Genomic DNA, 15,789 nt, shown 5'->3' on the forward strand with positions numbered 1-15,789 from the left:
CTGCGTATTAATTCTTATTCCCAACATTAGGCGTGAAAGCAGAGCTTGATTGACCACACTTTTTTCCTACATTTTTTGTGAGTTTGTCAGCTTTCCTTTATTTTTGACAACTTTTCCGGGCAAAAGAGTGGTGATTGAATTATATTGTGAGTAAAGTTGTAAGATTCGCCCAAAATGAATTTTAAGGTAAAGTTTATAAACATAATAAGGTAAAGTGTTCTTAATTTTAGATATGTGCCGACTTTGGATATGTAAGATTCGCCCAAAATGCACTTGATCGATCATGTACGCTCCATTATTAGAAAGTTTAACTTCTTTATTATTATTTTAGCATCCAAGAAAATTCACACTGATTGGCATTGCAATGCTATAGCAGCTTCTAAGTCCTTGATGACTGTATGAAGTTCTACATCATAATTGTCAATGGCTCTGCAGGTTGACCCTTGGGCTGCAATGATCTATCTATCATCAGATTTCTTGATGACAAAACCAATGCTTTGCTGTCTGTGTGTTGATCATAAGATCCATCAGTGAATACTAGATAATGGTTGTTTAGGAGCAATGCATTTAGAGCCCATTTGGTTCGCAGCAGGAATCGGAATGGTCATTTCCTATAATCTGTTTGGTTCAGGCAGGAATGGGAATGGGTATTAAAATCAGCAAGAATGGGATTTTAATCCCAAGAGAGGGGCAGGGAATGGCCATTCCCTCAAATGGGGGAAGCCATTCCAGCAGGAGTGAGAATGGGATTTCAATTCCGCCCAGCCAAACTGTTGGAATCGGAATAGTCCAGACCCCTATTCCCGCGAACCAAACGAGGCCTTAATTTGTCCTGACAGAGAGTGAAACATGAATCAACAATTGTTTCATTTGCTTTGTCCACCAAAGAGACGGAATTCACATCCTTGTTTAGATGGAACTTCTTGTTGTGCGCCTCCAAGATCATATATAGAAACACTTGAAATTTGGACAAAAAGCATAATCTAATACCTACATTAAAAGATTGCCCAAGTGACTGAAGCCAATCCGAAATAAGTTTGTAGGTGTTCACCATTCACTGTACTGGGGTTTATACCAAGTTGGGCTTGACATGCTCTTGCAAAGTCATATTTGAAAGATCGATGTGAAAAACTCTCCTCTTAATGATTGCAAAAAATGCATGGTACCTCTGCATTTCTATTCTATGGTTTCAACTTATTTCTTATGGGAATTCCTCCCCATAAAGCCTTCCATTCAAACACTTGGTATTTAAAAGGCACTTTAGTTTTGCCGGATTAATGACCATTTAAAGGAGGAGGCAGAGGAAAATGTATTTTGATCGAGAAAAGTCCATTATGCAGATTTCACATTATACGTGCCCAACTTATTTCTCCAAACATCACGGTTAATGACCATTTAGGGCTTGGATTGACAAATAAATGATAAATAAATTGCACCTCAGCCTGGCCTTTTGTTTGTTAATGATCATCTTCACGTAGCGGTGATCATTTTCAGCCTGGCCCGAAAAATCCAGCCCAACCCAACTCAGAAATTCTGAAGTTGGGCCTAAGTTCTATGTTCAGGCACATTCCAAGATTGAACCCGTATCAAGTCTACAAATTTTAGGGTCAAGTTTGGGCCTAATACTTCAGACTCAACATGTCCATAATATATATAATTTATAATATATATATATATATTATTTAATGTCATACTTTATATTTTATATATAGATTATAATATGACAACTATAATTTATTATATTACAAAATATACAAAATACATTTTTATACACATATTATATAGGAAGATCAGAAATCAGAAATCTCATTGGGCCTGTCCATACTTCTGCGAAGAAATACATGTATACTATACATAATTAATATTTTATAAACAAAAGCTTTATCCCGTCACATTTTGAGTTTACCAAAAAAAGCTTTACAATCAGGCCGTTGTAAGTTGTAAGTTCGGGCCCAAGGTCGGAAAGTCTGGTGCGGCTCATGAACCCCTAATTTTGTATTGATAAAGGGCTATTGAAGAACATAAAAAATAAGTGGCCTATTAGCTCAGTTGGTTAGAGCGTCGTGCTAATAACGCGAAGGTCGCAGGTTCGAGACCTGCATGGGCCAAGTCAAAGCTTCGCTTTAGCTTGCTTGATTTTAGTGGAATGAACTTGTATTTTATTATTAGGAAGTAAAACTTAACATCGACTGGCCTAATAACGCGAAGGTCGCAGGTTCGAAACCTGCATGGGCCAAATCATATCTACGTTTTAGCTTGCTTGATTTTTAGTGGATTGAACTTGTAATTTACTATTATAACCTAGTTCAGTTGGTTAGTGCGTCGTGCTAATTACGCGAAAGTAACACCTACGTAGAGATTGGCCTATTAATAGTACGGGTTTTTCAGTTTGTATGAAAAAATAAACCAACAATTCAGTTTGGTTTTTCATGTATGAAAACCGAAATTAAACCAAATCGATCCTTTATTTTTAAGTAATTATTAATTAGTTCTTACCCTATGTGTTAAATATTGATATATTTTAATTGTGTTTTTTTTAATTTTAAAAAAATAGTTATTTATGATAAAAACTAAAAACATAAAACCAATACAAATGTAATACAATGGTACAATATTTAATAAGTTTTGTATAAATTTAAATACATATTGACCAAAAAATCAGTTTTGCATAAAAAATTAATGGATTTAAATATATATTTTGGTTTTGCATAAAAACTAAAAAGAAATAAACTTAAATATAAATAGATATTTAGATAAAGATATTTTAGTTTAAAATATATATAAAAATCGACTAAACTGATAAACCGACCCTTCATGTTTGGGTTGGTTTTGCTTCAAAGTCAGTCGGTTTCTGTTTAGTCGATAAGTAAATCGACTAGGTCAGGTCGGGTCGGTTGAAAAAAATGACTCAATTTGACCCAACCCGACCAGTGAACACCCCTACCTATTAGCTCAGTTGGTTAGAGCGTCGTGCTAATAACACAAAGGTCGCATGTTTGAGACCTACATGGGTCATGCTAACAATGTAACATTTAAAATTAGGGTTCAACTATGATATGGAAAATATATGATATTGGAAAACAACTGACCAATAAAATGAAATCACAGAGGTGGTAACAAATAAGGTGTAATTTAACAAAATTCATAGGTGGGTTTTGATTGGTCAAAACTTTTTCCATATCATATCTTTTCTACATCATAGATTTTCCCTTTAAATTATTATTAACCTCGCAAGATTGACTCAAAACCCTCTACCTAACATATTAAGGCCATGTTTAATAGCTACTTATTCAAATATGTATTTATTTGTATTTGGTACCTAATTTTTTAAAGTGCTTTTGGTACCTAATTTATTTGTATTGGGCATTTGATAATCTTTTTTCTCTAATAAGCACTTAAATAAGCATTTGTGTCATTTATTTTCTTTCAAATTTTCAAAATGTATCCTTTGAAAGCACTTTTATAAAAACTTTCATAAAGTACTTTTTATAAAATTCAATTAGTGATAATTTTATAAGTGGTATTTTAAAATTCAACTATGAATAATTTTGGGAAAAAAATTGAATAAGTGTCCCACAAAATGCATTTTTAATGTAACTTTTAGGATTTAGGATTTAAAATTAAGGGTTAGGGTGTAAAAATCAAGAGGTGGTTGTATTTTTTCACTCGACCATTGTAGGAGCCAAATAAAACCCGAATTATGAATAGTCACACATCGATTTTTTTTTTTTCTTTCATTTCCTTTATTTTTCTTTATTTTATTGGTAATAATCGCAGTCTAACATTTTTTTTTTTTTGCACACACTTAAACTTGCCTTTTTTTTAATTTTTGTTGTGCCGGAAGGTGGGGCTAAGGACTAGATTCATAAAACTTAACGTTTAAAGCATTCCATCATATCACCTTTACAAGAATTGGCAAACCTCCCCTAACGCACTTTTAGGATCTATAGGATCTCCAAGTCAGAAATGCGGAGTATGATGTCACACCAGTTTTTCATTGTTTAATACTTTTTTCTACTATAATGTATCGGCCAATTAGGATTTGAACTTCCATGCTCCAATGGGTTATAATTTATAAGAGTGGATATAGTGAAATCAAAAGTCGTGTGAATATAGAGCATGGCATCCGATCACACATTGATAACATCTTTTGTATGCATGCTGAGAGCAAAGCAAGTGTGATATGCTGAAAGAAAATGGGCATCAGTTTAGGTGCAAGTGTGCAAACTATAAAACTTAGATAAGAGTATCATATTATATACTCTTATATGTAGGGGTGCAACTTGGATGGGCCCAGTCCGAGTCTTAATCAATCCAACTCGAAATTTTATACGAATTGGGCTTGGATATTTAGTCATCGGGTTTAAGAAGTCAGGCATTTTTATTTTTCAGGCTGGGCTTGGACCAAATCTTTAGGTAGCCCGAACCTGGCCCAATTATATATATGTGTGTGTATGAAAATGTTGCATACATATTTACATATATACATACATATTTGTATATATAATATTTGTATAGATATTTTGCATACATATTAACATACATACATAAATATATGTAAATATATTTGTATAAATACATTTATATATGTATAATTTTAGAGTGGGTTCATTAACAACCCGAACCCAGCCCGGGCCTGAGCCCAACCCGAGTGCATCAAATTACAGGGTGGGTTGGGCTCAGGTTGAAAAAATCAAGCTTAACCTCAGACTCGGACCTTAAGCCCAAATTTTAGGACCGGGCCTGGGTTGACCATAAACCCAACCCAACTGGCCTGACTTGCACCCCGACTTATATCTTTTTTTTATCTCTATGTACATGTATAATATAAAATCGGATTTGATCCTCACAAAATCACTCTCACAGCCCCTTGCAGTCGTGTATTACCTCCCCATGAATAAAAAGACAATCAGTCCATCGCTGAAAAAGGCTTTGAAAACAATGTAGACATAATTTTGTGTGGACTGAATCTTCCCTTGCGTATCACATGTACGTCACTAGTTGGAAATTAAAAAAAAAAAAAAGGAAAATCAGCTTACAACAATGAGAATTGATAAGATGATTTATGAGGGTAAAACTTGGTCCTACCCAGTTGGAGGATTAGTGTCCCACAAAATGCTTTTTCAACCTCAACTTTTAGGGTTTAGGAGTCGAGAGGTGGTTGTACATTTTCTTTATCTGACCATAATAGGAGAAAAATAAAGGCCGAATTATGAATAATCGCATCAAGAATGTTCATCTCTCTCTCACACATCCATGCGGGGTATGTGTGGGATGCGGCAGTCCTTCCCCCATCTCAAGGATTTGATTTATAGAGTGTGATAAGTACGCGCTTGCCTTTATTTTCCGCCTTCATGTATCATATCAGCAAGCCCACCTTACCGTACTTGTACAAGTCCCGAAAGGGAAGATATGATGTTACCACACCAGTTTTCATTAATTATTACTTTTTCCTACTGACTTATTGGATTTATCGGCCAATTAGGATTTTGCTGAATGCAAAACGTGTGTGAATACAGAACATGGCATCTAGTCTCACATTCAGAACATCTTCCGTACTTTGCATGTTGAATTCATCATGCTTTCAGTATGTTTTGTATGCTTCAGAAGATCCTGTTTAAGTTTATAACAATTGATTTTGATGTAGCAGTTGTTTTTTCTTTCTTTTTTTGAAAAACAAAATTAAACATATTGTTAACACCCCCTAAGCCTGATTAATCCAACATTATGTTTGACACTGAGTAGAATGAACAAGTTTGATGGTGATTGGTCGTCGATCCATCAAGCGTACAGATTCAATTGTTCCCAGACATTACAAAAAACACACCACGTACTAAACAGATCCTTTGCAGTAACCAAAAGAAAGCACACTTTGTTCTTTGCCATTGCTAGATGGCAAGATAGGGAGGTTTAACCATTATTGTCCTTATAGTCTAAAAGAAGTACAACTAATATTCCTTATTTCCAAAATTCTTGCACCAGAGCTGCGAAGGAATTGGACGGACAGGATGATGCGGACGTTGCTGCAAGAAAATTATCCCGTTAGCTCTCGAACTAAAAATCTTTCAAAGTACATGGATCAGAAAGGAACAGTAAATATAGATCTGTTTTAAGTCTTTTTAATAGTTTCTTATTTTTCCTTTTTTTTGTTTATAGAACAAAACTGCTAATGCAAGAGGAGAACCACACCTACAAAAGGGCTATATATAAGAAGAGTTTCACGTTCAATACATTATGTATACAGGAAATGAAGAATCAAGAGAACACAAACATAAAATTAGAAAATCATATGCCAATGACAACAGGATAAAGGAGCGGGCTAAAGCTTTGGGTTGTGTGGTGTCTCAATGGCCTCTGAATTACTTGGGGATGCCTCTAGGGGATAACCCGAGGAGAGAGAGCTTTTGAAGTCCTGTGATTGATAGGTTTACTAAGAAATTGGCTTCTTGGAAGAAGAATTACTCATCTTTAGGTGGCAGAATTACCTTGATTAAGTCTACATTGGCTAGTTTGCTTGTGTATTACGTATCTGTTTTTGGATTCCAGTGAAGATAAGTAGGGTTTTGGTGAAGTTGATGAGGGGCTTTTTGTGGGAACCAAGGGAGGAGTGGAAGGATCACAAGGTGAATTGGGATTTGGCTTCTAAAAGTAGGGTTGATGGAGAGTTAAGATCAGGTAACATTCAGAAGAAAAATGAAGCTTTGTTGGGGAAATGGCTGTGGAGGTTGGAAGGTGAGAGGATAAGTTGTGGACTAGGGTAATTCTGAGTTTTCATGGTCAGGCACATGGCGGCTGGGACTCAGAAACTTTGGCAAGGTCTAATGGTGCCTCTCCTTGGAAATCAATACATCACATTCTTCCTTCTTTTTTGCAGCACATCAGGTATGACCTTTGCTCAGGAAATCAGGTAAAAATTTGGGAGCACATTTGGGTGGGTGCAAGGTTCAAAGTATCGATACGATACGAGTTTCAGCTGTATCGTATCGGCACTTAGAAACGGCCGAAACTCTATTTTTTTTAGTTTGCTTTTCAAAGTTTGGTTTTTTGGAAAGCTTATAACCTATTTTTTATTATTAAAAAAAATTGGGGATCCGAACCCCTGGAAACAGGCGTTTCAGACCGTATCGTTTTCAAAAGATACGATACGATACGCCCAATACTTTGAACCTTGGGTGGGTGAGGTACCTTTGAAAGACCAATTTCCCTCCTTGTTTTCCCTCTCCAGGTATAAAGGCAAGGTTGTGTCCAATTTTCTAGTTCCTTCTCAACTTTGGGTTTGATTGGGATTTGAGGTTCAGAAGAGGCCTAAGGGATGTAGAGGTTGAAGGTGTCTTGAATCTGGTTCAGATCTTGAACGAGGTGGTGTTGGACCCCTCTGAGAGGGATAAGAGACTATGGACTCTAGCTCCCTCTGGGACCTTCTCTTGTGCTTCCTTCTTTAAGTCCCTCTTGCCTTTGACCAATAATTTTGCACAAAATTTTCCATTTAAGGATGTCTGGGGTGAGTCGATTCCTCCAAGGATTGGAGCATTTTGTTGGGAAGCCTTCCTGGAAAGGTGTAATACATTTGACTTACTCCAAAGAAAAAGGCCTTTTGGTGCATGTCTCCTAATTGGTGCATCCTTTGCAAGGCTAATGGTGAAATCTCCTACCACTTATTAATTTCTTGCCCCTTTGCTGTTGATCTTTGGGTTTGGTTTCTTTCCTTATTTGGTTGTAGGCAGACCCCACTACCAAATATTCAAAGCTTGTTTAGCTCTTCGTTCCTTCAATGGCCTAACAAAAGGGGGAGAATTACGTGGAGATCTGTAAGGGCTGCTACTTGCTGAACCCTATGGGAGGAAAGGAATGCCAGAAGGCTCAGAACTTTTCCTGAAAATGAAAGAAGTAAAGAAAGCCTTGTTGAAGTAATAACAATTAGGGTGGTGCACTCGCTTAAATCCTTGGACTTGTTTGTTGATGTTTCTACAAACATGTTGCTGAATAGCTAGATGGAGGTGGCAAATTCTGCTCCTGCTCTCTCATCTCTTTGTCCTATGTGGTCACCACTAGTCTGTGGCTTTACAAAGCTAAACATTGATGGTAGTAGTGAAGGTAATCCAGGTCCATCAGGAGTAGGAGGGGTCTTCAGAGATGAGGATGGGAGGGTGCTTGCAATGTAATCAGGTCCCATTGGGGTTGGGGACTCTCTTAAAGCTGAGATCTATGCTGTACTAGAGGGGATAGGGAAGACTAAGGAATTGAATATACAAAAGTTAGTTGTCGAAGGGGACTAAAAGTTGGTGTTAAGCTGGCTACAAAAAAAAATAGTGGACTTTGGAAATTTGCTAATGAGAGGAGGGAGATTAAGTGGCTAACTAGAGGGCTAGAAATCCATTTTCAGTGGGTTAAGAGAATAGCAAATGCCTTGGCAAAGCAGGGGGTGGGAAGGGATCAAATGTTTTGGGCTGTTCTGTAATTTTTTCTTTGTTGTCCTCCTAGAGAGAGTAAGCCTTTTTATCTCTCCCTAGAGTTCTGTAACTACATTTTTTATTAATCTAATGGATTACTGTTATTGATCAAAAAAAGGTTGCTTTTTATTATGAGAGCAATCAATTAATTCATCAAAAGATTATTACATGCATAATACCTAGCATCCCTTTGTGTATGAAGGCTATTCATGGCATAGTTTCAAGTTTTGCATATCATGTATTCCCAAACCCGATGCCCACATAGGTCATCATCATCCAAAGGAAGGCAGTGACTGGTGATAACATCTAGTTTAAAGACTACTTAAGGTAGCTTAGTTCCATACTTGCATGCAACAAATGTCATGGTAGCACAAGCAAGGAGCAAACTGACATATATGCCAAAAAGACTAAAAAGAGTAGAGAAAGGCTAAAAATGATAATAGAGCAATATTGTAAGGATGGAATGGTGATTCTAGCATATAAAGGACCAATTGGGTGAATAATTACATACATGCACAAATGCACAGACAATATACATTGACTGCATAACTGTGCTGGTTTAAGCCCCTTGTTAGTGAAAGTAGCTCAACTTCATTTGATTCCATCATACATATTGAAGTACATCTAAGGTCATCTGATTTTTGAGGGGAAAAAGGACAAGATTTTCTAAGCCTCCCCGATTCGAAGTGAGAGAGAGAGAGAGACCTAAGTTGAGTGCTACATGCACTTGTGTCAACCCAAAATTGGTTGCACAAACTCACATAAATATATTAATATGTGAGATAATCACTTATCATTGGCACAGTTACCACCTACCAAAGTTTTTCAACAAGGTGACAGACATCTAAGTGCCTAATATGTAGCCTAGTCAAAAGCCAGGCAACGCTTCAACTGGTAAGTACACTAGTTTAGACTATCTATATCAATGAATCCTCAGATTGTAAACAAATTTCAACTTGTGAGATGTTACTTTGTGTTGTGAGGAGCAGATTTTAAAATGAGGGCAGCCTGATTCAGAGGATGGCGCTATGAAAACCAAGATGAGGAACCTATAGCTATTGTTCAAAGTATCGTCGTTACGCCCATGTATTAGCAGAGGTGTACCAATACTAAAAACCATCCGCTTTTATTTTTTTTCTAGTTTTTTTTTTAAATTGGTTTCAGGTACACACACACACACATACATTGTATTAAAAACCATCCACTTTTATATAATTTTGTATTAAAAAAAAGATACTACGCCCGACATGGGGCACATTGTATCAAAATTTTGATCATTGCCTGTAGCTATGATTGAGGAGTCAGTACCTTCAGGCTTAACAAGGGCAAGTTGGAGTAGCAAACGGAGATAATGAAAGGGGAAGAAGACTTTGTTCACACAGCAGGTTGGAAAAGAACTCATAAGATTGAATCCAAGACCTTTGTAGCTGAGGAGATGATGTACGAGGACTTCCAACTTTGAAGGTCAGGGAGCTGAGGATGACAACAGTTTTATTGGTGGGTGTAGCAACAGAGTGGTTCAAAGGCTTCTTAGATGAAGCAATAAGCACTGAAAGAAGTGGGTTTTGTAAAAGCTCGACTGAAGCAGGGGGGAAAAGATATCTTGCTGAAAGAAAAGGAAATGGGAAAGGCTGCTACATAACTTTGACAGAGTTCTTTGGACAAGGTCCAAAGCAAATAGTGTGTACCCCTGAAGGATGGAAAGCAGAGGGATGGAAGGAGATGGCAACATGCTTGCCAACAGTTTTTGATGGTTGCCGGGGGGGGAGTCAAAGAAGGCAGAAGAGTTGAGAAACCCGAGCTTCTCGGCACTAGAAGCTCCTAGAGTGGAGATGAATTAATTAAAGTTGGCTGCTTATGCAGGGTCTTCTAAACTTTCCATTTGCAAGAGTAAAGGGGAATGGAAGCGTTGTCTGGTGGTAACAGCCAAGAAAGACTGAAAGAGGTTTGAAATTGGAAGAAAGTGGGCATAGAAATCAACCACACCAGAGGAAAAAGGAGGCAATCAATCCCAAAGATGGAATTTAGAAAAAAAAAAAAAAAAACAAAGAATTAGAGGACACTCTCTTAAGGGAAGAGATAAATTGGAGGCAAAAATCCATGTACAAGTAGATAAAAGAAGGTGATGGCAACACTAAATTCTTCCATGTTGTGGTAAATGGGAGAAAGAAAAAGAACTTCATTTCCAAGTTAGTAAGGGATGGAACAGAGATCACTAATCAAGAGGATAAAGCAAGTATTTTTGTCACCCATTTCAAACTAATCTTCAAGAAACCAACAGAGGATCACTTGCAAGTGGAAGGCTTGGATTGGTCTTTGCTGGATGGGTCTTGTAGAGTTATGTTGGAGAGGAGATTTGTTCTGGTAGGATGAAGAGTGTTGTTTTCTCCACAAATAGATCTAAGGCACCAGGACCACAAAAGGTTTTACCTTAGCTTTCTACCAAGATTGTTGGGATATAATCAAACCTAACTTGTTTGAGGTTTTCACTGCATTTTATGAGAAAGGCATAATAAAACCAAGGCTTAATGCTACCTTTCTTGTGTTGATCTCAAAAAATCCAAAGGCTGCACACCCCAAAGAATTTAAGCTAATCAGCCTAGTGACTAGTGTCTACAAAATAGTGGCGAAAGTCCTTTCTCTGAGATTGAAAGTGGTACTCACTTCTATTACCAAACATGCCCAAGGGGCCTTTGTGCAGGATAGGCAAATAGTGGACCAAATTTGAATAGTCAATGAGAGTGCATGGAGGAGAAAAGAAGGAAAAGCGAAGGGTTTGTCTGTAAGTTGGGTGTTGAGAAAGCTTATGATCTAGTGGATTGGTCTTTCTTGATAGAGATTTTGAAGAATTAGGTTTGGGGGAAAATGGTGTAAGTGGATAGTTGGGTGTCTACAAACTAGTCATTTCTTTGTGTTGGTTAATGGTGTGGTAAGGGATTTCTTCCCAGATTCTAAAGGCCTATGATAGAGAGGCCCAATTTCACCTTTCCTTTTCACCTTAATTGCATATGTCCTAAGTAGACTGATTTCTAAAGCTGACCAAGAGGGTCTAGTAAGAGGGTGGAGAGTAGGGAGAAATGATGTGGCAGTCACTCACCTACACTTTGCAAATGATATAATAATTTTTTGTGATGGGTTTAACTTGCAACAGATAAGAAGGTTGAGGTTGTTATTGAATCTTTTTGAAAAAGATCTCTAGCTAAGTAAACCCTGAGAAGAGTTGTGTAGCAAGGGTGAATTTAGCAGAAAGTGAATTAGAAGCAATTACAGAGGTCCTAGGTTGTCAAACTAGTGTGTGGCCATTGAAGTACTTAGGTCTACCATTGGGGAGCAATCCAAGGAATGTTAGTTTTTGGACACTAGTCGTAGAAAGGTTTGAAAAAAGGTTAGCAGCTTGGAAGCATAATTACATTTCTTTAGGTGCTAGAATACCCTTGATCGAATCCCGCTTGCACCTGGGTTGGGGAATGGGCTACCCCCGTTGTGTAGCCCTTTAAAAGAAATCAAAAAAAAAAAAAAAAATCTACTTTGGCAAACCTCCTAGCTACCTCTCAGTGTTTAAGGTACCCAAGAAAGTGACTAACTTGTTGGAGAAACTAATGAGGGATTTTCTTTGGGAACCTAGGGAAGGAAAGAAGGACCACTTAGTGAAGTAGGAAAAGTGTATTAAACAAGAAACAAGGAGGCCTAAGGGGTGGGGAATGTGACTTGCAAGAATCAAACACTTCCAGGGGAAATAGTTGTGTAGATTCCCTCTGGAGTGTAAGAAGCTTTGGCACAAGGTGATAGTAAGTTTACATGAGCTGATGCAAAATGGCTAGGGTGTTGGTGTATCAAAAAAAGCTATGTTAGCCTCTCCCTAGAAAGCTATCTATGTGGTATTCCTTTTCCTTAATCTCATCAGGTAGATTCTTACTCAAGGTCTAAAATTTTGTTTTGGAAGGACCTTTGGTGGGTGTTTCTACTTTAAAAATGCTTTCCCTTCTCATTATGACATTTATTTGTTCAAAAATGAGCCTATTTCTTCCTTTTATTCAATTTCTGAGAGGGTGGCATGGAACTTGGGTTTCAGAAGAGATTTGAGAGAGGCTAAATGCTCCCTTGTCAGTGAACTTTTGCAAACCCTTGATTTAGATTTCATTGATCCTTTTAAATTTGATGAGAGAATTTGGACTCCCGACCCCAAAGGCTCCTCTTCTTGTGCCTCTTTCCTCCAGTACCTGGTTACACAAGTTCTCATTGGGTCCCCCTTTCCCGTGTGTGAGGTTTGGTGCAAACTAGCTCCCCTAAAAATAGAGGTTTTTTGTTAGGAGGTCTATCATGGAAAAATCAACACTCTAGAACTTTCAGGTGATCAAGGAAAAGAGGAAGAATTTTGTGGAGATGCACTAGAGCTGTTGTATTATGGACAGGTTGGGGAGAAATAACTGCAAGACTCTTCAAGAAGAAGAGAGAAATGTGGAAGCAATTTTGGAACGTATCATCATAAGGGTGATTCATTGGGTCAAATCCTTGGACTTGTTCTCACCCTATTCTTTTGATGATATATTAAGACATTGGAAGGAAGTAGCTTCTTCGTCTACAAGGAAGAATAGGATACTTAAAAGTTCGGCAACCACCTTTGCAGAACTTTATAAAACTTAATTTTTGCAGGAGCAGCCTTGATAACCCAGGCCCTTCAGGCATTGGGGGGTTAGGGATAAAGATGGGATCATAGCCTTATTCTCGGGCCTTATTGCTCTAGGAGATTCAACTAGAGCTGAATTGCTTGTTGTACTTTATAAGGCACAAGTAGCAAGAGTTAAATGTGAGAAGACTGATAGTTGAAGGGGATTCTCAAGTGGTGGTAAGCTGGATAAGCAATGAAAAGAAGGCATCCAGGACTTAATGAGAAGTCGTGAAGAAGATTAAGTGGTTATTAAGGGGAATAACAGTAATTTTTCAGTGGGTTCCAAGGGATGATAATGGGTTGGCAGATTCCTTAGCAAGTCGAGGGGTAACTGTATTGGGCTCATTTGTAATGACTGTGTTTTAGGGGAATTTATTTTTTTGACAAGTATTTTAGGGGTATTTATACCTCGTTGCAAATCTTTGTTTACATTAATGAAATGGTACCCTGTTAGCTATCAAAAAATTCTCAGATTGCAAGGAGGGAGGTGAACAAGAATAGATCCAATGGCCTTGAAATTGATTAGGGAGGCAGGATGTTAGAAATGCAGAGTGAACACCCCCTACCAATGAGTTCCTAGATCAAGCAATTTATTCCCAGACAATCTTATGAGGGAAGAAATATCAAGAAGTATCTTGAGCTTTCATTACCAATTTGAGGGCTACTTTAGTATGTTTGCACTTAATTGTATATTGAAAGAGCCAATGATAGATTGAACGAGCAAACAGAATTAATGGAATTGACCCCAAATAGTTGGCAGAACACTTAGATTATGATTAAGTAATACCTAGATTATAACAATCATTAGCATCTGAAATACACTGTTGATTAAGTAGCTTCCAGCTGCTAAACTAGTCAAAATAGATCATGGTTCCATTTCAGGACTCGGAGCAAATAAAAAGCATATAATATTGCTAGGAGAGACTATGCAAATGATAGAATATCAATGGGTGAAATGATTATGATGATAAGCATTTCATACCGCCAACAATTACATGACTTTTTGAAGACATGTGAAACACACAATAAATAAGGAAAAAAAAAAAGGTCATTACCCAACGTTGGTCCCAGCTATAGGATATACTTGGTACAGTCCTAACCTTTTTTTCTTTTTTCTTTTTTTGGGTGGGGGGGAGGGAGGGACACAAAGTGTCCATCCTCAGACTCAAATCTGCATTCTCATGCATGCCAGCCTGAGGTTTTACCATTACACCCAGTAATGGCCCCTCTGTAAATCATATAATAGACAAATGTACCATAGGCAATTCCTCACATGTTCAAGAGATGTGGTTGGTTTGGACTCCTAATTCAGAATTAGCCAGGATCTTCCCCAACAAAATGATCAAGCACCTTACTTTGGTACTATGTTTTTTCTTTTTTTTTGAAAGGTACTTTGGTACTATGTTACATGGGCATTTCAAAATGGATTTCATATTCATGTGGACACTTATATGACATTTTAGGGGACCCTTCTCTTTGTTGACACCATAATAGCCGACTAAAGAACAATGAACTCTCGGGATAAAATTTTGCCATGATTTGTTTTTTTATTGCAATTGATAATTTAGTATTATCAGTTATAATATTATTTTAATTGTTTAGTTCATTGGTTATGCTTCCACTTTTTTTGCCTTTCCCAACATTTATCCCATTATTCATTTAACAGAAACAATGTATTATTAAAAAATAAAGCACTTAAAATATTCCCGGCAAGTACATCTATTTTTCCAGGCTTGCCAAAGCCCAAACCTCATACCATTTCAGATTCTGAATATATTCTGTAGAAAGTAAATATCATAACTCAATTGACTCAGTGTTCATAAAAGCACTGATCCTGCAAAAGTATATTCCCATAATTCAATTAATAAAATCACCATTTGTATAGGCACAGGATCCAGATCTTAAACTGTCGAACAATCTAATGATAAAATTCAATGCTTGAAAGTATGCAATGTATAATAGGATGAAAAGGGGAACCTCGAGCTCAGCGGATTTCATGGCGATGGGAATGCAGATGAGAAAGACGCCGAACATGGCGATTGCCGTGTTTCGCTTCCAATGTTTAGGCCTGCAATACGGGCCTCCGGTCATGCTCCATACCTTGGCTCTGAAATCTCCATGTGCTCCTTCTGCGTGACCGTGTTCGCCTCCCCCACCCATGGATGCGCCCTTCTTCTCTAGTTCTACAATACGGAGAGTAGATCGAGGGATGTCTCAGAACGAAACTCCGAGTATTTTGTAGCGTTTGAAAACTTGGAAGTAGGGAGGAGAATTGGAGAAATAGAGATTAGGATATTCGACGAGGAAGATGAAGAAAGAAAGTTTTCTTACCTGTGAAGATGTGAAGGTCAGTCGAGGGGTGCTTGAGAGAAAATGGAAAATGTTAGGCTGCCATGGGCAATTTATGGTGCTTGGTGCTACACTAGAGGCTAGAGCAGAGCAGTAACACGGAAGATGAAACACGCACGTGTAGAGTAGAGCTGGTGATTATGATTTGTGAGTCTACCGTTCATGCTCAAAGTCAAACCCTAACCCTATTACGTGTTCCGGTTCCGGCTCTTTTACCCTACTGAACCATGAAATTGAGCTGTTTGGACTTTGGACCCGATATCCACCATGGTTTATGGGTGTAATCAAATCGCACCGATCCCACGAATTTCTGCATGATTT

General features: G+C 37.7%; 1 protein-coding gene and 1 non-coding gene across 3 annotated transcripts; one reads left to right on the forward strand and one right to left on the reverse strand.

Annotated features, from left to right (window-relative positions):
- The first annotated feature begins 2,034 nt into the window (after positions 1-2,034).
- Positions 2,035-2,108, forward strand: TRNAI-AAU (transfer RNA isoleucine (anticodon AAU)). The gene has a single exon. It is a non-coding gene; the product is annotated as a tRNA-Ile (tRNA).
- Positions 2,109-5,714: 3,606 nt separating this feature from the next.
- On the reverse strand, positions 5,715-15,607 carry LOC104596128 (uncharacterized). 2 transcript variants are annotated; one of them, XM_010257156.3, is made up of 3 exons: positions 15,451-15,607; positions 15,097-15,302; positions 5,715-6,023 (listed from the first exon to the last, which is right to left on the reverse strand). In XM_010257156.3, exons 2-3 carry the CDS (start codon positions 15,277-15,279, stop codon positions 5,949-5,951), a joined length of 258 nt encoding a protein of 85 aa, XP_010255458.1. In that variant the 5' UTR covers positions 15,280-15,302; positions 15,451-15,607; the 3' UTR covers positions 5,715-5,948. The 2 variants fall into 2 exon arrangements, with proteins under 2 accessions (XP_010255458.1, XP_019053078.1); XM_019197533.2 differs by lacking the exon at positions 15,451-15,607 and having other exon boundaries at positions 15,097-15,438.
- Positions 15,608-15,789: the final 182 nt, after the last annotated feature.

Source organism: Nelumbo nucifera, chromosome 1, assembly GCF_055504915.1.
Source record: "Nelumbo nucifera cultivar China Antique chromosome 1, China Antique-T2T, whole genome shotgun sequence".
NCBI classification, from domain to species: Eukaryota; Viridiplantae; Streptophyta; class Magnoliopsida; order Proteales; family Nelumbonaceae; genus Nelumbo; species Nelumbo nucifera.

Excerpts from the sequence above, each read along its gene's own strand:
- LOC104596128 (XM_010257156.3), bottom strand. The coding sequence starts at position 15,279 with ATGGGTGGGGGAGGCGAACACGGTCACGCAGAAGGAGCACATGGAGAT. Across the intron at positions 6,024-15,096 it reads TGAAATCCGCTGAGCTCGAG|CAACGTCCGCATCATCCTGT; the intron begins GTTCCCCTTTTC and ends ATTTTCTTGCAG.